Here is a 26988-nt window from a genome sequence, read left to right on the forward strand (position 1 = left end):
GACAGAGTGAGACTCCAACTCAAAAAAAAAAAAAAAAAGAAAGAAAGAAGAAATCTAAAATACATAAAAGATAATACAGTTAGATAGCACTTATCAAAGCCAGAAAAGTTAAGAGTGACATAACTTTCTTAGTTAAAAAAAGCAAAAACAAAACTATATATATATATTGTTTTAACTTAAAATACAGAGATGTTAGAGCAGATTTTTAAAAAAAGAACAGACCAGGATATATGCTATTTAAAGAGATTCACCTTTAATATTAGAAAGAGTACTTTGAAAATAAGTGGATGGGAAAGATATATGATGAAAACTGTAAGTATAAGAAACCTGGAGTGGCTATATTTGTATGAAATAAAATAGACTTCAAGATAAAGAATATTATCAGAAATTAAAGAATTTTAATAATGATAAAAGGGTCAAATTTTAAAAAAGATGTAACAATTAAAAATATGTATATGCCTAATGAAGACTTCAATGTTGGTCAGGCACCATGGTTCATGCTTGTAATCCTGTAATCCCCAACATCGCAAGAGAATTGCTTGAAGCCAGAAATTCAAGACCAGAGTAACACAGTGAGACCCCGCTTCTAGAAATAGTAACAATAATAAATAAAAAGTAGCCAGACATGACGGCATATGCCTATAGTCCCAGCTACTCGGGAAGATAAGGCCAGAAGATGACATGAGCCCAAGAGTTTGAGGGTGCAGTGAACTATGATTGTGATGCTGCAATCCCCAGCTTTGGTGACAGAGAGAGACTCTGTCTCTGGGGAAAAACAAACAAACAAACAAAAACTAAAACCTATCTGGACACTATTAACCACCTTGAACTATTTGACCTTTATAAAACTATTTGATATTTGGTGCTATAAAAATATTCCCAAAATCTTCAGAATATACATTCTTGTTAAGTGCATATGGTACTGGCACAGACTATATGTTTAGTCAGAAAACAAAGAGCAATAAATTTAAAATAACAGAAATTATATAGAGTATGTTTTCTGATCACAATAAATTTAAATTTAAAAATCAAAACCAATTTTCTATTGCTACTTAACAAGCTATCATGAACTCAGCAGTTTAAAACAGCATACGTTTATTATCTCACAGTTTCTAAGAATTAGGAGTCTGAGCATGGGTTCTCTGCTCCAGGGTCTTACCAGGCTGCAATCCAGATGTGACTGGAAGTGCAGTCCCAACAAAGTTTGACTGATTTGGGACCTTCCTCCTCACCATATCTTATTGGCTAGATGGAAGACAGGCCCTACTTGCACTCAAGGGGAGAGGATCATACAGGGTATGAACACCAGACATGGAGATAGTGGAAGTAACCTTCAGATCTTTTGTACAATAAAATATCAAGAAATCTCCAAATATTTGGAAATTAAACAATACATTTCTAATAATCTACATGTTAAAGAATTCACTAGAAAAATGAGACAATATTTCAACTAAATTGTAGTGAAAATACTACATATTTAAAGACTAGGAATGCAATTAAAAGAAGATTTAGAGGAAAGTTTGTAGCTTTAGACATTTATTTTAGAAAAAAAAAGTCCAAAATAAATGACTTGTATTTCTACTTTAAAAGTTAGGAGAAGAAGAACAAAGAACAACATCAAAAGATGAAAACAGTAGAGATAAGAGTGGGAAGCAATACAATTTTTAAAATGATCCTTTGATGAAATAAACAAACTCAATCATATCAACAAGATTGAGTATTTTAAAAAGATTACTAAAATTGGTAAGTTCCTAGCTAGACAGATCAAGAAAAAGAGAAAGGAGGACATAAATTACCAATATTGAGGGAGCTATCTCTATATATCCTACATACTTTAAAGGATAATCAGGCAATATCATGAACAACTTTACGAAAATATATCCAAAAATTTACATAAAATAGAAAATTTCTTAAAAATTGTAACTTACTGAAACTAACAAGAAGAACTAGTACTCTGAAAAGTCTATATCTAACACAGATATAAATTCATAATTTAAAATCCTTCCTTAGTTAAAATTCCATGCCCCAGTGACTTCACTGGTGACTTCTACTCAACATTTAAGGAAGAAATAAAGTAATCTTATACAAAGTCTTTAAGAAAATAGAAAAGGAGATAATATTTTCCAAATCACATTTTAAAGTCAATTTAACCCAGCATATGAAAACCTGACTAAGACATTACAAGAAAATAACAGACCAGTATTTCTCACCACGTACAGGGTGGCGGGGGGAAGGGATGTATATACTTCAAGAGAGGTTATCTACGTGTTACTTTTCGACGTTGAATTAAATTACAGTAGCAATTTGCAGTGTGGCATTGGCTCAGCTGTGCTTCTGCCATTCTCTTTGACATCCTACCTGTCACGTGGTGACATTTGTATTAATTTGATTAATGCCATCTTCTGAACTAACGTCACACTTAAAATATGTATACATTTTTTGGCACCAACTGTAGATGTTAAAAGCCTAAACAAAAAAAAAATCTAGAGATATCTAGTATTCATAGTATATCATGACTATGTGTAGTTTACCCAAGGAATGCACTGTCACTTTATTTGAAAAATAGATCAATGCAGTTTAGCACATTAATAAAAATATAATTTTTTCAGTGGATGTAGAAAAAAACTTTAGTAAAATTCAACACCTTTTCATTATTTTAAAACCACTCTGAGAATGCTTTAAATAGAAGAAAATTTATTCACCAGATAAAGGTCTCCTATTAAAAATCTATAACTAACATTATAATTAATTAAGAAAACCATTTCTCCCCTAAAATCAGGAACTAGGCAAGATTTCATTCTTATTATGTCTATTTAGCATTTTATTGGCGATCCTAGGTATGAACAATAAGGCAAGAAAACAAACAGAACAACAAAGCATAACAAAGGATGAAAAAAAATATCTCTGTAGATGGCAAGTTTGTTGATCTAGAAAATCCCGAGATCCTACAAAGAAATAACTGGAAGTAATGAGTGACTTTCCAATTTCCAAGGTTACATATATAAGGACAATATACACAATCAATTGTATTTTATACAATGGCAGTAATAATTGAAAAATAAAATTTTGAAATGCAATTCCACTTATAATTGCAGAAGGAAAAAAACATTTTCAATACATTTAACAACACACGAGACCTCTACAGTAAAAACTACAAACCACAAACCATTGCTAAGGGAAATAAAAGGCCTAAATAAATGAGGAATAGATTATGAGGCTTAATATTGTTAAGACATCAACTGTTTCCCAAAATTGTTCTGTACAGTCAATGTAATCCTCATAATAATCCCACTAGTTTTTTAAAATAGAAATTGCAAACTTGATTTTAAACCATTGAAATGCAAAGGAACTAAGATACCCAAAGCAAACTTGGAAGAAAAACAAAGAAAAAAGTATAACTTATAATTCATGACTTCAAAGACCTCCAAAGCTATGGTGATCAAGAAAAGATGAGAGTAACATAAAAATTCATGAACAGTTCAAAGAAACAGAAATAGATCACACTTAAACAATCATTAGATTTACTTTTTTTTAAATGGAAGAACCAAAGCAATCTGTTGGGAAATGGAATGTCTACCCCATCAAATGGAGCTGGAACACACTGAAATCCACTTGAAAAAACAAAAACAAAAAACTTTGACACCTACCTTATACCATATACATAATTAATTTAAAATGGATCATCGTCCTAAACATAAAAACTGAAACAATAAAGCATCTAAAGCTAAACAGGAAAATAAGAAGAAATCATTTGGTGGGGATGGTAAAGATTTCTTAAGACACAGAAAACAATAACTAAAAACAAGAAGAAATAAATTTTACTACACCAAAATTTAAATTTAAATTCTCTGCTCAACAAAATATTTTGTTAAATAATTGAACACACATGCTACAGACTGAGAGGAAAATAATCTCAAAACATATTTGATGACATACTAGCATATAGTACATATAAAGTACTTCTACAATCCAATGGTAAAACTGCAATTAAAATTTTTAAATGGGCAAAAGATACAAAAAGCCACTTCCCAAATATAACAAATGTCCAGTAAACTCATCAAACTGTACAACTTCATTAGTCATCAGGGAATACAATTAACCACAAAGTGTTACCAGTACACACCCACCAACAGGACTAAATTAGAAACACTAAGGTCACCAAATGTGGGTGAACCTGTGGAACTGGAACGTCCACAGATTTGGGAAATATAAAATGATACAAACAGTTTGAGAAAAGATCTGTCAGTTTCTTACAAATATAAAATTTTATCCACCTATCTCATGACCTGGCAATGTCACTCTTAGGTATTTACCCAAGAGAAATAAATACATATAGCCAAAAAAGTACATGTACAAGAATGTGGATAGCAGCTTTTTTTTTTCATAGTCAAAACCTGGAAATAGTCCAGGCATATATTAATAAGAGAATGAAAAAACAGTAATATATTCATACAATGGAATACTATCCAACAGTTACAAGAACAAAATACTGATCTATGCCACACTATGGGTGAGCCTCAAAAAATTGTGCTGAGATAAAGAAGTCTTACTCAAAATTGTTTAGACTAAGTCGGGCTCGGTGGCTCAGCCTGTAATTCCGCGCCTTTGGGAGGCTGAGGTGAGTGGATTGCCTGAGCCCGCGGGTTCGAGACCCGCCTGGGCAGCGAGACCTCATCTCTACAATAAATCAAAAAATCAGCTGGGCGTGGTAGCACGCGCCTGTTATTCCGGCTACTTGGAAGGCTGAGGCGGAAGGATCACCGGAGCCCAGCAGGTCGAGGCTGAGGTGGCCAGGAGCGGCCACTGCACTCCAGGCTGGGCGACAGAGTGAGACTCCAACTCAAAAAACAGGCAAATTAATCAATGGTGGGAAAAAATTCAGAATAAACATTGCCTCTGTGGAGGTGAAATTGGGGATTGGTAAGGAAGGGACATAGGAAAACTGACATGGATAATGGCTATGTGGTGATACGGTTCTACAGGTGTATGAATTTAGCAAATTAAGATCTCTATGTTTATGTATGTAAATTTTATCTCACAAAATTTTATCTAACTGTAAACATATATTTAACTCTAATATTTAACTCTAGTTAATGCTATTCATGAACTGTTCTGGAGCAAAACATTCTAATGTCTACAACTTAATTTAAAATGCAGCACAATTAAGATGGATAGAGGGATGAACAGAAGGATAGACAGATGTTGACATGCAATTAAATAAAAAGAACAATTGTAAATTGAAGAATCTAGGTGGTGGGTAAATAGAAATTCACATGATGCTTTCAAATTTCTGTATGTTTGGTGATTTTCATAATGCAATGTTAGAACACAATTTCTAGCTTTGTGGTCTTAAAATAAGAGTAATTTTTCTAGATACAAAATTTTTACTCCTAAAATAATGAGAAAGTTACACTGTCTTTTATCTCTGCTAGCTCTTCTAGCAGTGTTTTCAAATTATGCTTTCTGACTTGGATCTGCGTAACAATGTCAGCCAGCTATGATCACATTTCTTTCCAAATATTATTCATATGTACATTCCTTTTCAATTACATCACACAACTTTTTTTGTCACCATCAAGTTTTCAAAAATGCATATCTAACTTCTTAAATTCCTAACGCTATGTATGTTTTTGCAGTTAACTGTTGGAAGTTCACTTTCCTCCTCCTCCTCCTTATCCTTCTCCTTCTCCTCTTCCTCCTTCTTCTTCTTTTTTGGTATCTTTAGATTTCTGTGATAATGTCTACCTCCCATTTTGTACCAAAGAGCTTTCTATTAAGATGATTTCAACTTCGACAAGCCTTTTAAATTAATATTTAACCCTGTGTATCTTTTCTTAAATTTAGATTGTCTTTGCCCAATCATATAATATGAAATAACATAGAATTAAGTAATCAATATTTTTCATGCACTCATTTACAATTGTAGTGTCCTCTGGACAAATGAATAAAATACTATGTGCGTGCTTCATTATTTCTTCTTCTAATTTCTCTATCAGTGGTCAATATCATTTTTATCATGTAACAATCAAGTGAAATCTATGAACTTCAGAAACTGTAAGCATTCATTCATATAAACAGACAATTCTGCCCACAATTTTAGGAGGTTCATAGACCCCTGAAACCTATAAGGCAAAAATAAAATTAGAATTTTTTAGATAGTGCCTGATTTCCACAGGACGAGAGGGCAAGGGAGGCTAATAAGACAATCTTAGTCATGATGCAGATGTGATGTGAGTGCTGTGCTTAAGAGACAGCTACTTCTTTTCACCACACTATGAAGCATTCTCTACTGCACAGAGACCTCTGATGCCCCAGCAGCAATTCTAGGGAAACACAGCATTCCAACAGCAACAAAAGGCTTAGAACTTTGGGAAGTGCCTCAGGACTCCCAACCAGAGGCAGAAACATATAGAACTAGATGAGATGACTTGCTTATGGTGCAGCAACTCTTCACAAGAGCTCTGATTCTCAGAGTACAACAGAAAGCAAAAAGGTTAGCACATGCCCTCCACTTTCTTCCCACCACATACTGACACACCACAAGGGGCATTATTTATGGGATAACAGATGAAGTAGGGGAATAGAATTTTCACAGCCTAAAGCAACTCAGTTTATCTTCAAGTCCACATTTATTGTACAACTACAAGAGAACTAATTATTGTGCTTTCCCCCTACTTCCCACCCCCAGCCCACTCTGATAATTCACTATGAGGAATAACAAAAACAAATAGCTCCTTGGGGGAGAAAAAAAACTTGATCATACATACCTAAAAGTAATTTAGGAAAATTTGACGTTTCAATATTATGATAATAAACTATTGATGTTGTAGTGGCAACAAATCCCATCACGGCTGGCATGAAAAGGTGGAGATGCCTCGACTCCCACCGCCTATGGAAAGCAGTACAATGTCAGGGTCTAACATTGATGGCTCCAGACAGTTTCTCATTTTTTCTCCAATTTTTTTCATTAAAACTCTCTTGCAGCAACACAATTTTTAAAATACAGAGTGCAGTAGTTACTAAGAGAATACATAAAGAAAAGATACACTGAAAGACATAGTCCTGCAAAAAGATTTAGTTTAACACAGAGGACTCAGTAAACACTGCAAACTATACCTTAAAAAGCTTACAACAAAAACAAATATACAAGAAATGCTGAAATAATTTAACTAAAGCAAGTAAAACTAGTCAGCTGGATCTGAACTCTAATGTATGTGAAAAGTATGCTTATTCCTTTGACAACTTTCCCAACTTTATGATCTACAATGATTTTTCAATTCTCATTAATTCATTCAATGCATATGTATCTGCTGGTCCAGACACTATATTAGGTTCTTGGATGCAAGAATGAACAAAACAAGATATAATTTCTGTGGTTACAAAATCTACAGTCTACTGGAGATATCAATAGCAAACAGGATACTATAACATAGTAAGGAACAGTGAGAGAACACAGGGCCATACCTAGCACAGAGAAAGATTTGTGAAAGAAGTGACGTCTAACCTGAGACCTTAAGAATAAGAAAGTGCTACCTAGAGGACGAAGAAAGGAAGATTATTCCAGACAAAGGGCCCAGATGTGTTCTACACTATTACAGACAATTCAGTACAATTGCAAGGAGACAAGGCTTCACCCTGAGGGCAACAGAGTTCCTAGTGAATCAGAGATTTGGGACCAGATATACATGGCAGACAGTCCTAAACTCTACTGGCATTAATAATGCCACAGAGTAGGATATTTAACTTGTTCCAAATTACTTGAACATGTTAGAACATAAATGGTATAGAGAAGAGAGTGACTAGTTTAAGACTGAGGGAAAAGGAAACATTTGAGAAGTCATTTCAGAAGAGGTAAACTTAGCAGTGGAAACTGAAATATGAAAAGGAAACCACTGCCAGGAAAGTGGTGCACAGGTTCCACTTTAAAAAGAGGGAGCAGAAAAGTGCAAATACATAAAAGCACGAAAGAATGTAACATGTTCAAAATTCCAAGCAGTTTAATATTATTGAAATAGAAAGTTTAAGATAGGATGCAGCATGAATGACTTTGTGTGTCATGGTAAGGGGCTGGAATTTTATCCTCCTATGGAAAATTGAAACACTTTAACAGATAGGCAGGATGGTCAGACCTGTGTTTTAAACAAATTGCTCCGTCAATAATGTGAATGAGGGAAGTTGATAGGTAATATGTGGGTCTGTTGTAACGGGAGAGAAATGGAAGGAAGAAAAGGAGCAATGTTAGAAACCTTACTTAGTTAGAAACTATGGGAATAAGTCAGGTGATGACTGACAATAAAGGCCTGACAAGCCTTGGCAGCAGTAACATGGAGGCAATAATACATTTAGAAAAGATTAATTGTTAAAATGAACGCATCTTAACAGTGTTAGGTATGAGAGTAATGGCAATGGAGAGGTAGAAAATAATTCCTAGGGTGTCTGGGTAGATAGTTGTATGACCAAATAAGATTTTAAGAGAACAAGTAGATTGGAGAGTAGAAATGAGTAAATTTCGGAAGGGATATGTGAATTGTGGAAGGGTCTAATAAAAGCAAAGGGCATTGTCTAGTAGGTAAGTGTATGTAGAGATCTGGAACATGATCAATGATATACATTGGAATCAATAATACAGACTTGATAAAATGTAAAAGTAGTATGGTAGCACTTAAAAACCATACACCACCTCCCATAAATAGTTCAAAATGATCAAAGAGAAAGAGTAGGAGATATTTCATCAGTACAGAAATTAGGGAATGCTTCTAATAGTCTCTGATTGCTGAACCAAAGAAAGAATTCCAAAGTCACTTACTAAATATTTAAGAAATTGAAAAATAAGCACACTCCTTAGCCAAGTCTGTAAAATGTGGTCTCAGTCATACCCAGAATAAAGTTCATAATTTTAAATGAATTCAACAAGAAAAACTTATAATACATAAATTAAATAGTCAATTTAAGAAATTAGAAAAAGAATGACAAAACACTACTAAGGGGAGCAATAATAAAGAATTAATAAAGATAACAGCAGCCACAGTAGGGTTTTACATTTATCGTGGCTTTTCTTTATTAGGAATTTAACATATCTTTAGACCATGTTAGTATTTGTATATTAGGATGACTATTATTTTGTATTTTGTTAATTCTCTATTTCCAAAGTTTCATGGGTTTTGAGTGGTTCCCCCAACCCTATTTTTTCCCTTAAGCTCTGTTATTTTTAAAGTATGATTTGCAGACCTCAATGGCTTGTCGGAACAACCTGTGTCCCATGATAGCAAAAAATCTTCAGTCAGCAACTTAGAAAGATAGCTAAAAAAGTATTACATCATGAAGGTCAAAAGAATCAATTCATGAAGAGAAAATAATTAAATGAAATCCGAAGTGCGGGCTTGCAGGCTCAGGCCAGTCCACCGGTCAGTCAGTATTGCAAACCATACATGGTAGCACACTTAATTGATATACAGATGTTGCAGGTTAAACATTCCGCATCAAACAGAGTAACATTTAACGTCAAGAGAAAAGGGATAGGAAAGAGGGAGAATGACATGGACAAGGAGTGTGTCCTGCCTGATCCGAGGGTTGTCAGTGCCTGTCAAGGAAGAGTCCTTGATTTGAACAGAGCCTGTGGCCCCAGATGCTGAGTGCTAACAAAGATTTTTTATATATATTACTTTTAAAATTTGATAGATTAAATAGAAAAAAATCAAAACAGAAGATTTTAGGAATTCAATCAGTATACTCAGTAAAATTTTATCTCCTACAAAGAATATATATTATTTTCTAATGTTTATCAAATACTTACAAAATAATCAAATATTTGACTATAATGAGAATGTTAATAAATTCCAAAATTAATCATTTTACATGTTCTAAGGATAAACTAATTAAATTTAAAAGAACACTGAAAATGATTCCTAGACCTAGAAGAGTATCTAAATGAAAATCACAGATTATTTAGGTAAAAATAAAAAGAAGAACAAAAACGTGTGCAAAAGAGATGAAGACATTCCAAAAGAAAAATTAATAGCTTTAAATGTGTGTATTACTAAAAAAAATCAAATACTCAATTACGAAAGCCTTTGCATTTTCACTAATTATAATGAGCATTTGTGATATATCGAGTAAGAATAGTTCATAAAGATTTTGTTTAAAAACAGAAAGAAGGAAGGAATGATCAGCAGTGTCAAATGTAATAATTATGATAAAGGTGAATAGGTTTCCATTAAGGTGTTATTAATGATCATGAAGATTCTTAAAAAGCAATTTCCAGAACAAGACAGGGCACAAAAGAAAGCAAATTAAATTTGGGATTATAGAAGTAACCAGAGATGATTTTTTGAAAAGCCTGGATAAAAAGGGGTAAAATGTTTATAGCTAAAGAACGCTAGAGCATGGCACAAAATCAAGGGTATTATTTTTGCCTGTCTGCTTTTAGGATGGGCTTTTTATACCATCACCGCTACAAGCAGGTTTCCACTATTAGCATATGTCGTTATCATTAGTAGTTCAGCCTGTGTTTTCTGACTCTGACTGAATCTACACATCAGCAATAAGGCTGGAAAGGAAAGAAAGAGTCCTCCTTGCCCACATGATGTCAAATTTTTAAGACATTAGGCTGTTGACCTATCTCCCACTTTATACATGCACATAGAAACATATAGAGTCAGACTAATGTTAAGAAAATAAAAAATTAAGGCTAGAAATGACTATGCTAGTATAAATATATCAAAGGGCTTGAAACAGTTATCAATGAGATAATAGTCAATTAAATGCTTGGATATACAGCATATGTTAGAGTCTCTGATTTTTCTTTTTATCAGAAATTAAGACATGCACATATCTGCAAAGAACTCTCATAAAACATTACAAAATAATTGGCTCCATGACAAAAACTTAGAAGTTTTATTCCTTGTTAATTGCAACAGAAAAACACAAACAGATGTCAGGGGAGGTTCTTATTAGATAAGAGAAAAACAATTTTTGAAGATTTCCTTTTAAAAAATTTAAAGACCTTTTCATATTGATTCTTCAGAGAAAAGTATACATTTAGTATAAATTCATTATCAAAATGTTTCTATTGCTTGAGTTTATGCTGTCACTATGTGAGAAAAATACCTTCCCAGATTATGTTCAAGTTTATAAATACAATTAATTATATTTTAAGTCCTTATACAAATTTATTCTTTTATAAAAATAACAAAATTCCTTTTAAAATATGGGTTTCATGGCAAATCTTGACTTTAAAATAATTTTGTGCTTTGCCTCAATTTGCAGCTCTATTCTCACTGGTTCAGAGACTTCCTTAATGTCTACTTCATCTATCATTGCTTTTTTATAAAGTAAACTGAAACATCTGAGAACTGATGAACATATTAATGTATAAACATATATCTCTAATAGAGCTATATGACAATATAAGCAGTCTTTCCATTTATGCCTATTTTTGACATCCAAAATTTAAAAAGAGATAACTTTCTGCAAGGGCTATGTGAAACAGAGAGCAAAGAATATAAAGCATGTAAATGAATACAGGTCACAGAGATCTGAACTTGTGTTATCAGAGAAATTATGTAGCAACACAAAAATGCAGACAAACATGATTATATAAAATGGGTGACAGCTGTTGTTCCTAATGAGTTATACTATAAAAGGTAAGCCTGATTTGGTTCTCTGTAAGCTACTGTCTATATCAATATGCCCACTGGTATATTGTAATGGTATTATTTAAGTTGAATCACTTACGAGTCTGAAACAATGCCTTCAGCTATTTCACAAACATGAACAAAAAGCAGAGCAAATGTAAGAATCCATCTCAGGTTATGCCCAGGAAAATGAAGCCATGTGTTGTGATGAATTTGTACTTTTGAGCTTTGGCTCCCCCACCCTGAAATAAAGAGAAAAAAGTAAAAAAGAGATAAACAAAAATATCAATTATAATCATGGAAATAACTGACATTATAAAAAGCTTTTGAGGGGACTACTAAAACCTTAGTTCATCATTGATGAAAAACTCAAGATTACATTTCAGTAACACAATGGTTTTCTCCCAAAACTATAGGTAGAGTAAGTTATATGGTAAAATATATGATATGCTATAAAAAGACGCCACTTTTGTCTTTTTTTTCCTCTTTTTTCTCATTGTTTGTAGAAAAAAAGTCTCATATATTTCAAGAACAAATGGGGGAGGGGCTGTGGTGAAAATATCGTAGGAAAGAATCCAAGGCACAAAAGGGAGCCCTGAAGGTTTTTGAAAATGAAAATAGATTGATGTGTTAGTTGTTTCCAAATTTACTTAATCATTGGAAGTATAGTTATATTCAATATATTATACTAGAACTTGTGCTATAAACTATTGTAGCAAGTTCTGTGTCTTTTTTGCAGTATTATAATGTTCCTAGTACCTGATACTTTATTGAGGTTTGTTTATGATCACTCACTAACTTCAGCAGCCAATGTTTTAAATGAAAAGTCTGCACTTTTCTCCTTTTTTCTTTAACAATGTCCACTCCAACTCACTCTATCATATACCCTTGTGGCCAATCTCTGTGCTGGATGCTAGGATACAGAAAGGAATGTCAGTTCTTATTCTCAATAAGTTAACTGGATGTCAAAAATGAGTTATTAATTATAGAATTACAGTAAAAAATATCCATTTTTCTACTTTTGGCTAATGGCATTCTTAAAAGACCTATGAATAATACTACATAAACAATGACTATTGTTTCTACATATGACCACTCTGGTCTCTATATATCTAGTGTCTGTACATTTGTTGAACGTAAATAACTATGTATCAAAAGTTGTGTTGGTATTTGTATATACCATTCGACATAAATCTTTAATATCTGTTAGAATAATGCCAAGCATATAGTATTCTCTCAACTAATATTGTTAAATGAATAAACAAAAGAATATGCGTCTAAACTATTTTCAAACCTTCCTTTAAAGTAGATCATTAAATTATGCTAGTTTTCTTAAGAAAATCTGTCTGAGCCGGGCTCAGTGGCTCAGCCTGTAATTCCGCGCTTTGGGAGGCTGAGGTGAGTGGATTGCCTGAGCCTGCGGGTTCGAGACCCGCCTGGGTAACTTGGCAAGACCTCATCTCTACAATAAATCAAAAATTAGCCAGGTGTGGTAGCGCGCGCCTGTAGTTCCAGCTACTCGGAAGACTGAGGCGGAAGGATCACAGGAGCCCAGTAGGTCGAGGCTACAGTGGCCGGGGCGGCCACTGCACTCCAGTCTGGGTGACAGAGTGAGACTCCAACTCAAAAAAAAAGAAAAAAGAAAGAAAATCTGTCTGATAACTTTTTCACTTATTTTTATCCCAAAATATTGCAAGGGAAAATTAAGTACCAAATAATTCAAAATAGCAGTTACTTTTTGTAAAGAGATAGGATGTGGGAAGAGTAACAGCATCACAAAATGGTACTCAGAGGGAGTTTCATTCTTACTGTTATACTTTTTCAGATCAATGGTCATAGGTACAATGGATGTGTATTGTATTAATCTTCATCATTTTATATATAACAATATTTTACAATTCTAAGAAAGTTAAGGGTCTATTTTGGTTGTTCGGAGAAGTTACATAAATTATACATAATGGCACTAAATAATTAGATTTTGTACATAAGTAAACTGTAAAATAATAGGAGAAATATTAACTTCTTTCCCGTTTGTATATGTAAACTTTTTACCCAAAACACAACCCCATCACTCCCACTGTAACCTTAATATTCTGTATCTTTCAAGTCCCCATATACGTGACTCTACACAGTCTTCCTCACCTATACTAGCAGGTTAATGCCCGGGATCATTTGTTTTTGTGTCTGTAAATAGGCTTACAGTGTGGCATAGTAACTTCTCCTGACTTTGACACTTCTGTTGTCACCGAACTTTTCCCTAAAGGCAAGTACTCTGTTTCACTCATTTCCCATCCCTTTCATCTAGCATAGAGTCCTCAACAAATGCTGTAGATATATCTCATATAATTATCTTTCTCCTTCTTTTTGAAAAACTACTGCTGCTACACGAAGCCCATTCCTAAGTAGGCATATAACTTCTACTTCACCTATGGAATATCATATGCCAAAAATATAGGACTGGAAAACACATAAGACTTGCTTGTTCATCTCCAACAGACTCACACATCAGCCTTCATGCTGGGGAAATTAAGTCAACATTATCCCCAAATCTCAGCCATTAATAAGCCATACAATCATTTGGTGGTAGAATATAAGACATTAGATTACTTACCAATAAACAATATTGGAAAAGTGATAAACAACAGGAAGACATGAGGGACCAGGTTGAGGGCGTCTACAAAGCACGGGTTTTGTAGTACACCATTATAGATATTATAGGAAGAAATGTTGTTACCACAAAATGAAAGGCTCATTTCTTCTTATGTGGTTTACTCTAAAAGGGAAAGAAAGGCGAAACAACTCTCTTATTATTAACGTCTCTTTCTTAAAAGTATAGCCTTAAATAGGGGATTACATCATAAAATCAATCCCCCTTATTTTTGCAGTTGAGAAAATAGAAAACTTTATGCCAAAGTAACTTGAGGGTTTCTTATAAAGGCCTTATATCTTTTATAAGTTTCTCTTTTCTGTAGCTTTTTTCCCCCAAGAGAAAGACTTTAATTTGGAAATGTGTTATAATTAGTATCTATCTACCTACAGTGGTACACTTTAAAAGAGTGTCTGACTAAAATGATTTCAAAGAACAAAACTGGTGACATGTCAAGAAAAATTAGGAGAAAAATGAAGCTAATGGCTGAAAAGTCATTTCAAATCCTTTTCCATATTCATTAACAACTTTAGCTGGACAAGTTTACTGAAACAGTTCATTAATATTAGGAAATAGTAATACACAGAGACCAATGTAACTGTTAAAAGTAATAAGTCTTTCTCTGAAGAATATTAAATATCAATTGCGCAAGATAAATTAAATATAACTAAAGTGACAAGTTAATGAAACTACTCAGATTCCAAAGGCAGAGTATTCTCACATGAAATGCACTCCACTCAAGTTTGAAACAAAGGATGTCTTTTAGTTAGAAATCTGTACTCCAAGAGAGTAGAAGGTGAGTTTAGAGTGGAAACCGAGGACAAGGTCACACAGGGTTTTGTAAGTCAAATCCAGACTTTGGCTTCTAATCTGAGTGAAGTGGAGGAGGGGCGACATGCTATCACATGCTAAATGCATCCTTCTTATTGCTGTACTAAAACAGATGGTAGAGGAGCAAGGGTCTGCTCCATCAAACTACTACTGTGAAATACCAGCAAGAGCACTAGCATTCAGAAAACTTCTTTTATCATGCCTATTTTTATTGAGCATCTACTAAATTCTAGGCACTTTGCATACATGATCTGAAGTCCTCGGAACAATCTTGTAAGGTTAGTAGTGTAATTAACTTTTGCAGTGAAGTACACTGAGGTCCAGATAGGTTCAGTAACTTGCCAAACAACATAGCAGCCAGAGCCACACCCACATGCCTAACTTAAAAACTGTCTTTCCACTGCATCATGCAACCTCTGACCTAATTTCTAAAGAAAGTATTTTATCTATTATTTAAAACAAGTAGAAGTTTAAGACTTTAATCTTACTGAACTTCCCTTGTTTTCCATATTTATGTCACACTACATTCTGAGTTAGATTATTAAAGGTTGGCAAAAAATGTGATTAACTACTTAAATGTGATTAAGTAGCTTTTCTTTCCCTCCTTTCACTGGTAATTGATTTAACAATGGTCAAAAACAGTATTTTTCCTAGAGAAAAACTAAAAGTGTTATACTGAAAAGACTAGCAATAATAAATAAATTATTGGAGAAATAAAATTTCACACAAAGATTTTATAATGCATCATAGGAATACAATAGTTATAAAGTCTGCGTATTGACAATCTGAAATACTTATACAGAATCACTCTCATATTATTTCTGATAAACCTCTTTTTAATAAATCACTGATATGCTCTCTAGTCTTTTCTTCATCTTTTAAAAAAGTTATATATTTAAAAACTCAAGATGAAATCATATACTTAGTAAGTTCTTACATACTATTAAGATTCTAAGCTGGGTAAAAGAATGTAAAAGGACTTGAGATTGTTAAATAACAGCCAAATGGAAGTTACTAATTCATATGTGTATATTATATGCATTTCTGGTAAAGATGGGCAAAAACCTAAAAAATAATATCTAGTAGTGAATTTTTTTTTAACTATTCCTTTATTTAGTAGAAATGATCAAGGAAAAATGCACTATTAATTGAGAGACATATGTAAATTATTTCCTAGCACAAACCAGAAAGTAACTTTTATTTTAGATACTTTTGTAACTTTAACCAAAATTACAATATCCTAATTGGCTTCATTTATAAACCACTATCATCGAGCCAAATACTAAAGTATAACTTGAATTTGCAAATTACATCATCCATTAGCTATAAGCATTGCCTGCCTGGTATTCAGTCAATCCTGAAACCTATTGGTTAAAATGCCTTTGGATAAATGTTGTGTGTAACTGTGGAAAGAAAATCTCAAAGAAGTACAACAACTTGGAAAAAATTAAGAACATTTTCAGTCATATACCAAATATCTGGGATCCCAGACCATTAATTAATTCACTATAAAACCACTTATTGATGCTAACTGTGTGCTAGTTACTAGAACTTCAGTAGTACACGAGACAGAAATAGACTTAATAAATAAAATTATATTAGTTCCAATTGTTCTTGGTATACTGTAAGGGTGTAAGATTTTAAAGATGGGGAAATATCCAATGACACAATTATGCAAAGATGTATACTTCAAATTGGAAAAGTAAAAGCTTTAGAATAATTTCTTTCTTCTACAATAATCTCCAACTTCACATTTGCTCCTGCCTCCCAAACTGTCCACTACTTCTTACCACATCTCCTTTTACTTTTCAAATCTTTTGTCTCCTCCTCTACCCTTTCCCCTTGACCCTTAGTCTCCATCTCCAATATCCAGTGTTCACGTGGCACACTCTAATACCCAGCCCACATTTCAACCTAGCAACAACAAAAAAAGGAGTAAACTTACAACAGACATGTTGATAATTATTGTGTTTATCAAAGATGCTTTATTAAATCAAAATTTCTAACTAATTCTTATATTTCCAAATTGTCATCCAATGTTTCCTTCCCAGAGACCAGATTAAGTTAGGAATGATTTGGGAAGAATATAAGTTGCTGTTCCTTCTGAACTCACATGTTTATCACAGCACACTTCACAATTACAAAGATGTGAAATTAATCTACTTGCCCATCAACTGTGAATAATGAAAATGTGGTATATACATATCATAGAATACTATTCAGCCATTAAAAAAGAATGAAATAATGTATTATGCAGCAATCTGTATGGAATTGAAGACCATCACCCTATGTGAAGTAACATAGGAACAGAGAATCAAGTATCATATTTATAAGAAGGAACTAAACTAAGGAACTGCAAAGACATATAAAATGGTATAATGGACAATGGAAACAGCAGGAGAAGGGCAGGAAAAAGAGAAGGGATAAAAACTTCACCTATCAGGTGGGGGTGGTACTATGCAATGCATCCATGTTACCAAAAACCACGTGTACCTCCTAAAACTATAGAAATTAAAAAGAAAGAAATGTTGAAAACAACAATTGTAATAATAAAAATTGCTATTCTTGCTAGCTAAACTTCCACCTGCCATCTTTAGACCAGTCCTTTCTGGAGCTGTCTAGGTTCAGCTAAGCACTGATAGAGGCCCAAGCATCAAGGAGGAGGAGGGGAGAGGGCAGATCGGAAGATACAACATTTTCCTTCCCACAGCATAAACCACTCGAAGATGTTCAAGTGTTTAAGAGAGTTGATAAGTTTGCAGGACTTGACTGAATAAAATTTAAAGACAAAGATCAAAAGTGAAACTTCGATCATACAGATAGTTTTTAGAGTAGAAAACATAAAATGAAAATATTCCTAATAATGTAACTTATGATTTCCTGGCAGGAATAGTACTCTCAGTATTCTTATTCCTTGAAATGCATTATATGACGTTCCATAGGCCTAGGACTTACAAGTTTTGGATTCTGTAGATGAATATAATAATTAACCTGTCAGTTCTGTTGATTCCTCTGTAAGAGACGAACAGAAGTTACCTGATTTGATTCTAAAATTACATTAATGTGTTAAGGCATATCAGGTACACCATTTATTTTCACCAGCCCTTTCCTTTGAAAGTAGACTACAAGTGAAAAGTAGTCTTCTTTCCTGTTCACTCAGCAGAAAGTGTTAGTTCTGATCAAACTGCAATTCTAGAGAACTTAAAATACTGGAAACACCTGAAGAAAACATGCTGCTTTCAATATAAAAATTTTCATTCTTACATACAAAACAATGTATTCTTTAGCTATTCAGAGATTAAACAAATTATGTTATGAGGGAGAAACATGGCACATAAGAACTTAAGGCTTTATTATTATTTAGGGCATTTTCAGGATGGAGATCACTTGCAGAAACAAATGCTGAATGGCTTCTTTGAAGTTATTCAGTCAATGGTTCATGAAACAAGATCTAGAAAATGTCTATCTAGTTAGCTGGCTACTATACCTATAGCTAACCAGCTACAACAGATCCAAGTAGGAAAATCACTAGCAAAAAACGACTACTGACTTTTTACTTAGTGCCTGATTTGAATCCACCCATTTACTCTTCAGTGGCCGAGAAGTTCTATTACACATCCAAGAAAGAAAGAAAGAAAGTTGGAACTACTCAGCAGATATTCCTTAGACAGATACTGCAATGGGATTTTTTTTTAATCCCAGGCTTAATAAATAAAGCAAAAGACAAATAAATACCTTGGGCAATAGCTTGCCGCTGCTTCAAACCCTCACGGGTGCACTTGCCCTACCTTCAAAACACCAACTTGACTTCCTACACTGTCTTAAGATGTAAATTTCAAACCGGGACGCAGAACTCCTAAGAAAAAAAAAAGAGAGAGAAAGAAATGATAAAAAAAAATAATAATAAGCAGATATAAAGCTACTTCACGAACAACAAGATATGTCTAAGAGAAAGGAGTTTGCAGTAATTTCTTTCACTGTTTCCCGTTGGTTTAAGTAGGAGCAGGCAGAGTTTTGAAGTAAAACTGGAGCCCTGATCGCCACCCCCTCTCCTCGCCAGCAGGGCCTCCTCTTTTAATTCTAGAAATAGCGACCGCGAAGGCGAAGCGCTGAGTGCGCGGGCGCCTTTTGGTTGCCGAAATGTTAGCTCAAAACCGACAGTTTGCAGTTATTCCTACCATTGTTTAAATGACAGTTATGAAAAAGACATGGACTCACTCGCTCTGATGAGTTTTCTCCCCTAGTCGAGCACGCAGTGCGCCGGAGCGGATTATTTTTAGGGTGGTGGGAGATCAGCTGCTGCCTCCTATCGAGTTTCTAAATTGCACAGACTGCTCCGGGCCGGGGCGGACACCACGAGTCCGAGGCAGGAAACTGGGCAGAAGCCCCGCGCGCAGCGCCGGGGCCGGAGACCCTCCCCACCCCTGCTCTGGCCGCTTCCCGCGCGGGGCCGCGAACTTGGGGCGCATGACGCTGACTTTGCAAACCCAAGTGACCTGAGACCTCCCCTCCCCCCCAAAAAATCCACGAGACACTGACATTTGCCGATCCCCCTCCGCCAGAGTAGCATTTTCAAATTCCAAAACACTCCAGGTGCTCGTTTTTAATTTTTCGGTTTCCCCCCGGCTCTGTATGCACTCTCTTATTAGCAGCATAAGGAAGTGGATTTGGGGTTTCACCGTGTTCCCCCGAACAGATACGGAAAATGAAGGTCTCCTTCTAGGCAGAGGCCCCCGCTGGCAGGCTGGGTCAGTGCGTGCGACTGTCTCCCGTGAGCAAGGCAGCCTCAAGGCGAGTGTTTCCCTCTGCGACCCGGAAAACTTGGTCACTCCTGCTGACGGGTCGCTTCGCTACCGCAGGGCGACCCCTACTCAAGCACCCCGAAAGTGAGGCTTTCTTTCCATGGACAGCACACACAGTTTCTCCTTCTCTTACGCCCAACCAGAGACACAATTAGCTCTGGAGATCATATGTTTGTACTACGATCACCCCACTCCTTCCAAACGCAAGCCGTAAATTTTGTCCCCGACAACCTTCTTTAATGAACACTGGCATTTCTCAAGGCCAGATCCGAGTATGCTTGAAACAATCACTGTTTTCAGCAATTGTCCCCAACAGCCAAGCGGGCTGGTGCCTCTGAGGCTCGCGCGCGGCCCCCAGGGCTGGAGTGCGGGCTGCTGGAGCGGGTCCCCGACTGAATCCCAGACACTGTGGGCCTCCCGGCCTTTGCTTTGTGGGCAGAGCCGCCTCCAGCCCTGCAGCCCCGGGGGATTTCCCGGCGGGCGCCCCACTCCCAGGAAGGCCGCTGCGCTCCCGGGTGAGTGCCCAGCCTAAGCCAACGGCGGGGGCTTGAACCGGTGGCCGCCAGGGTTATGCGAGGTCACATGGGGGCGGCAACCGGGTGAGTCTGAGGGCTTGACAACTGTACCCTGCAGCTGTTTCAGTGACAAAGGCACAGGGAGAAAAGAGTCAGTCCACGCCTCAAGCATGGGGATCCCGCTACTGTGGCTGGCAGCCGGTGAGACCTGGAAGGGGGACCAGAAACTCCCCGGGGCCTCGGTGGTGAAGGCAGAAATGGAAACGGGGTGTAAATAATTCCAGAAGACGCTGAGTGTAACTACACAAAAGGAAGTTGATTTGAGGATTTAAAAAAAATTACTATCATTAAAATCATTTGTAATGATTTTAAAAATCATGCTTATTGTAGAAATTTTGGAAATAAAGGAAACCAATGAGTTCCCCCCCCCCACACACACACTCACACCCATAAACTGTTGAAAATACTGTTACATTCTAACAAACACAGGTGGTATGGTGCATTAATTCAGGAGGTAGACAAGGAAGCTAGCCTACTTGATATCAAATCCTGCTCATTAACTCAATGATTTTGAACAAATCACTTAAACATTGCCCCATCCCGCCTATATCAGCTTCCTCTTCCACTTAATGGGACAAATATGTATCATAGGTTTGATGTGAGGGTAAATGAACTAATCCTTGTGTGGTGCTGAAAAAGTCCCTGACCTTTGAGTACACACTATATAATTATTCTATGTTTTTCTATGTATATGTATATTTTTATTGTTGGTATCACAACATAGTCTTCTACAGTATCCTTTAAACTAATTATCTTCCAATGGTATGCTGTAATCTTTGTAGAAATAATTTAAATGCTTGTATAATATTCCATTGTGTGGCTTCACCATAATTTATCATTCATTTTCCCCTTGATGGGCATGTAGTTGCCAAATTTCCTACCAGCATCTATGATCTTATGATGAATTTTTTTGAATAATGTTTTTCTTTCTAACAGGTAATTTCTTTCAATAAGTCCTTCAAAAAGTAATTACACGCTGAGAGTGGCAAATATTTTTAAGGCTGTAAATACAGAATGCAAAATCACCCTTCTAAACAGTTTGTCTTAACTCCCCTAGACTGCATGAGATGATCTATTACACTTACATGCAAACTAGCATTGCATATTCTTATTTTGTATATTAAAAAATGTTGGCCACTGCCTTGCTAGACTCTGGTGTGGCCATGTGCTCTTTGAGCTGTGACTGTCACCAGGCTTCCTGGCTTTGGCCCCCTCTCCTCGCCTTGGGGAGTTGAGTCTTCTCTCTCTCTAATTTACTTTAAAATAAACTATATTTTCTAACCTAAAAAAAAAAAAATCTTGTAACTTGACAATATGTAATTATTTATTATTACCATTCATCATTTTCCCAATGTTCATTAATCCTTTTATTCCCTCTTCTGTGACTCTTGGTTCACATACGTGTTCATCCATTGGGGCTTAGTTAAGCTTCTTATCATTTGTACACATATTTAATAAGAGAAGGATACTAAGCCTGCTTCAATTATGTGACAAATATTTTTTCCAATTTGTCATATAAAAATGATAGTGCTGCTACGTTTCAAAAAATAGTAAAAAAAATTGTTTTCATTTATTCTATAAAGATTTATTAGAGCACACAACCATGTGCTAGACACAGGGGCTAGTGATGAGTCAGACCTCCAGGGTCTCTGTCTTTATGGTATATCCCTTCTAAAGGAGGATTGATCTCCCACCACCCTAAAGTTCATGTAGGCAAACTTGTTGTTTTTTTTTCCCCTTGCAATGTATTCCAGTGCTTTAGTTAATAAACAGTCATCTACATATGTATGTGTTTAAAGGCTTTTTTAAAAAATTAATTCTGGAATTTATTTTGGCACATACCACAGGATGAGAAGCTTCATTAATATTTTACCCATTATACCAACACCATTTACTGAATAATCTTTTTCTTCTGCCTTGCTGTGCAGTACTATCTTTGTCATATACATATAATTATTTTATAATAAGATCTGTTTCTGGGCTACCTATTCTGTTTAATTGAGCTCTGAGTTTCAATTTTTTATTCTATGATCAGACTGATATGATTATTATAACTTTAATTATATTTTTACCCTGGTAATGCCAGTCCCTATTCTACTCTTTTCAAAAATTTCTTACTTCCTCTCCTTGGGGAATTTTATTGGAATTTCATTAAGTCTAGGAAGTAAAAAGTCATATTTTTTGTGTTTTGTCTTTTTTGTTGTTGTTCCCCAACCTCTCTCCTAGTGTTTTGTCTTTTTATCTGGAAACATAGTTTCCCATTTAATTATCTTTTTATCTCAATAATAAATCTATATAGGTTTGTAAATTTCTTGTAAAGATTGATCATACACATTTTATATTTAATTTTCATAATGTGTACTGCTATTAAGGATGCACTATTTGCTTGCATTGCCCAACAAACTGTATATTTATCTTTTTTTAATTTTTATTTTAAAGATGTGGGATACACTTCAGGGTTAGGTATACCAATATTAATCATGCAGGTACCCTTGTTGATGAGGTATGTCCCTCCCTCGCTTAGCAGCTTCCCTCAACTGCCAATCCCAAACCCTCCTCCCCTGACAGTTTCCCATTACTGCCAGTCACTTTCTTATAGCATTATAATTGTTCAAGTTCCTCTTATGAGTGAGAACATATAGAACTCTGTTCTTTGTTTCCCATCGAAGCTGGACTGGATTTACAAAATGTGGTACATATACACAATGGAATAATATGTAACCATAAAGAAGGACAAATATATGGACTTTGCAGCAACCTTGTTGCTGTATATTTATCTTATATCCAGTACTCTACAATGCTTTGTCAATAATCCCAGTACTACTTAACTGTGTTACCTTGAATTTTCAGAAAACATGATTTTATCTGCAAGTATTGGTATACTTCCTTCACCTTTTCTAATACAGCTTATTTGCATTTTATCTCTAATTTTTATAAACTCTAAATTTCAGAACAGTGTTAAATAATGCAGGAATGTTTTAGAAACATTCTTGTTTCTGCCAAATATATATATACAATATATTTAAAATCAACACTGTTTAATTTACATAAAATAAAAAGCACCCATGATACAAGTCAAATCTAAAGTAGCCATGATCTCAAAAGGATATTGAATATTTCTATCTCTCCAGGAAGTTATCTTGTGCCTTTGGCTAGTCTAACCATCATCCACTTAAGGTAACCACTGATCTGAGGTCTATCACTAAAAATAAGTTCAAAACATCATACAAATGGAGTCATAAAGAACACACTCAGTTGTATCTGATTTCTTTAGTTAAGCATAATATTTCTGAGATTCGTTTATATTGTTGCACGTATCAGTAGTTTATTCCTTTTTATTGCTGAGGATAATGTCAATGCATGAGCATAACTCAATTTGTGTATTCATTCACCTGTCTATGTACAATTGGGTCATTTCCAATTTTTGGCAGTGATGTATACATTTTCAGTGAACAGTTTTGTAAATACAGTTTTTTTTTTCTTGAGTAAATACTAAGCAGTGGATTTGCTGAGTCACATGGTAATTATACCTTTAACTTTACAGAAATTACCAAAATGTTTTTCAAAGTGACTGAAACATTCCACATTCCCTCCAGAAAAGTATTACACTTCTAGTTGTTTCACAATCTTTCCAGTATTTAGCATTGTCAGTTTTGTTGCTACTTTTCCAAATTTTAGTTGCACTGAATATAGACTGGTTCCTAACTGTGGTTTAATTTGTATCTACCACACAACTAATGATTTTGAGTTTATATTTTCATTGGCTTACTGGATATTCATGTATCTTCTTATGGTAGGTGTAACTCTAAAGTAGCTCCCACCCACAATGTTTGCTCCTGATGTTACTCCCATGAAATGTTACATGGAAAAAAGAATTTTGCAGATCTCTTTTACTTACCATAATTACCAATTAAGGTCCCCAGAACCACTGTCTCTCTGCATGTATTCACACTCTATAGTCATTTGGTAGGTTCCTGCATTGCAAACACTGGAGCCACTGCCAATGTGAGTTAGACAGAGGTCTGGACTTTGAAGCTGCTGTTGGTGCACAGGTCCCTGCATTTCAGATCCAAGCTCTGTAGCTGCTCCACAGATATCCACTTGTGCATCAGACACTATTGCCACTGTGAGAGTGCCCACGAGTTGGACCTGGTACCATGAGAGAGCTCCTCAGACATGATATTCTCTGTGAAAGAAAAAGAAATAAAAAAGATTCCTAGTGGTCTTCACCAACAAATATCCCAACTGTCCTAAACACTGCTGCAGACACCCATAGCCTTGGCCACTAAGGATTCGTGCACTCTTCACTAATGTGAACCTCAGTTGTCAAAGCTATAAGGAGACAATATGCTGGGCCTTCTCCAAAGCCAGAATTTTTCCCACCCCACCCAGTCAGTGTCCTCACATTTACCTTTTCCCACTGAAACTAGTCTATAAAGTCTAGAAGAAGTGACTACTTCATCAAATCATTGCAAGGCTACAAGATACACACAAAGTCAAGAAATCATAACATTACTAAAGGAACACAATAATTTTTCAGGAGCTGGGTTGAAAGAAATAGAGATCTATAAACTGCCCAACAAATAATTCAAGACAATTAAGTAAGCTCAGTGAATTACAAAAGAGCTTAGATATCTCAATGAAATGAGAAAAGTTATAGACAAGCTAGCAGCTCAACAGAGAGATAGAAATCACAAAAAAATAATCAAACAGACTTTTGGAGCTAAAGAATGCAAGGAATATAGTGAAAAATACCCTAGAGAGCATCAATAGAAGGCTTGATAAATTAGATCAAAGAATCTGTGAACTCAAAGGTCACTTGAAATTATCCAGTCAGAGGAGAAAAAAAGAAAAAAGAATGAAAGAGTGAAGAAAGCCAATTGTGAATTATGGGACACCATCAAGCAAAACAATATTTGTATTATGTAATTTGAAGAAGGGGAAGAGAAAGGACAGAAAGCTTATTTAAAGATATAATGGCTAAAAATTTTCAAAATATGGGGAAGATATGAACACTGAGGTACCTGAAACTCCCCACACAGATTAAAACTAAAGAGAACTTCACCAAGACATGTTATATTTTTTTTTAAAACTGTCAAAAAATCAAACAGTAAGAATTTTGAAAGCAGCAAGAGAGAAATTATTTAAGAAGTCCATTTCACATAAAGAAACTTCCAAAAGGCTATAAACAGATTTCTTAGAAGTCTTGTAAGCCAGGAGACAGTAGTATAATGTATTCAGAGTACTCAAATTTTAAAAAACTACTAGCCAAGAATATTTTACTCACAAAATTGTCCATCAAAAATGAAGGAGCAATAAAGACTTTCCTAAACAAAGAAAACGTAAGGGAATTCATCATCCTTAGACTGCCTGAAAAAACATGCTGAAGGAAATCCTTAATATTAAAATAAAGAAGACTAACTAGTAATATGAAAAAATATGAATGTATAAAACTCATTGGTACAGTATATGATCAAATTTAGTATATTCTAATATTATAATGGTGGTATGTACATAATTTAACTCTAGTATAAAAGCTAAAAGACAAAAATATCAAAAATTATGATGGGTATGATAATTTGCTAACTGATATTCAATATAAAAATATGTAGGTTGTGACATCAAAACAAAAACTGTCATAAAAGAAGAGTAAAAGGGTAGTTTTTTAAATTAGTTGAAGTTAAGTTGTTATCAGCTTAAAATAAACTGCTATAGCTACAAGATGTTTTACATAAGCCTCATGATAACTACAAAGCAAAAATCCAGAGTAGAAACATAAAATATAAAGAGAAAATAATCAAAGCATACCACTACTGAAAATTATCAAATCACAAAGAAAAACCGCAAGAAAAGAAGAAAGAAACTAAAAAGGAACTAGAAAACAATTAAAAGATGGCAATAGACATCTTTATCAATAATTATTTTAAATGTAAATGGTGCTATGATTTGAATATGTTCTCTTCAAAATTCATATTGAAACTTAATCTCCATTGTGGTAGTATTAGGAGGTTGGCTTTTTGGAAGTGATTGGTATGAGTGTTTCACCCTCATGAATGGATTAGTGCCTTTAAAAAGAACTGGAACTAACTAGTTCATGCCCATATTGCCTTTCCACTACCTTCCAATGAAGGTTCTGGAAAATATAGCAAGAGAAAATTCACCCAGCTGGACCCAGGAATACTGCCATGTTCCTGGTACCCAAGTCCTTACAACATCCTACACTCCGGGGAACATGGAGTCTAGTATATCAGGGAGGCTGTCCCCAGGACACAGAGAACTGAAGTGCACACTTTTCAGAACCTGAGAGCAGCCTGCTCAGGGTCACCAACAACAGTGACTTGGCTCCCATCCAGCAGTGATATCGTCATGTACTCATGTGTCCAATGTAGGGACCTAAGAATTGAGCCATCCAAAACCCACTGCTGCCATCATCAGTGCCCACACACACTGCCCAGGCACCCAACACTTGCATGTACCACCAAGAAGCCAAAGAAATAGTC

The 26988-nt window shown here is 35.1% G+C and overlaps 1 protein-coding gene across 1 annotated transcript in view; it reads right to left on the reverse strand.

The window, feature by feature from the left end:
* ABCC9 (ATP binding cassette subfamily C member 9) overlaps nt 1-19543 on the reverse strand; it is a 128246-nt gene extending 108703 nt beyond the window's left edge. The window contains exons 1-5 of the mRNA XM_021716419.1: nt 19334-19543; nt 18847-18967; nt 14245-14406; nt 11734-11875; nt 6768-6889 (exon numbers count right to left, since the gene is read on the reverse strand). Of these exons, the coding sequence (XP_021572094.1) occupies nt 6768-6889; nt 11734-11875; nt 14245-14386 (406 nt within the window). The 5' untranslated portion in view covers nt 14387-14406; nt 18847-18967; nt 19334-19543. The remainder of the gene's footprint in view (nt 1-6767; nt 6890-11733; nt 11876-14244; nt 14407-18846; nt 18968-19333) is intronic.
* Between the last annotated feature and the right edge of the window lie 7445 nt (nt 19544-26988).

This window comes from Carlito syrichta, unplaced genomic scaffold (genome assembly GCF_000164805.1).
Source record: "Carlito syrichta isolate Samal-C Ts95f unplaced genomic scaffold, Tarsius_syrichta-2.0.1 Scaffold308809, whole genome shotgun sequence".
NCBI classification, from domain to species: domain Eukaryota; kingdom Metazoa; phylum Chordata; class Mammalia; order Primates; family Tarsiidae; genus Carlito; species Carlito syrichta.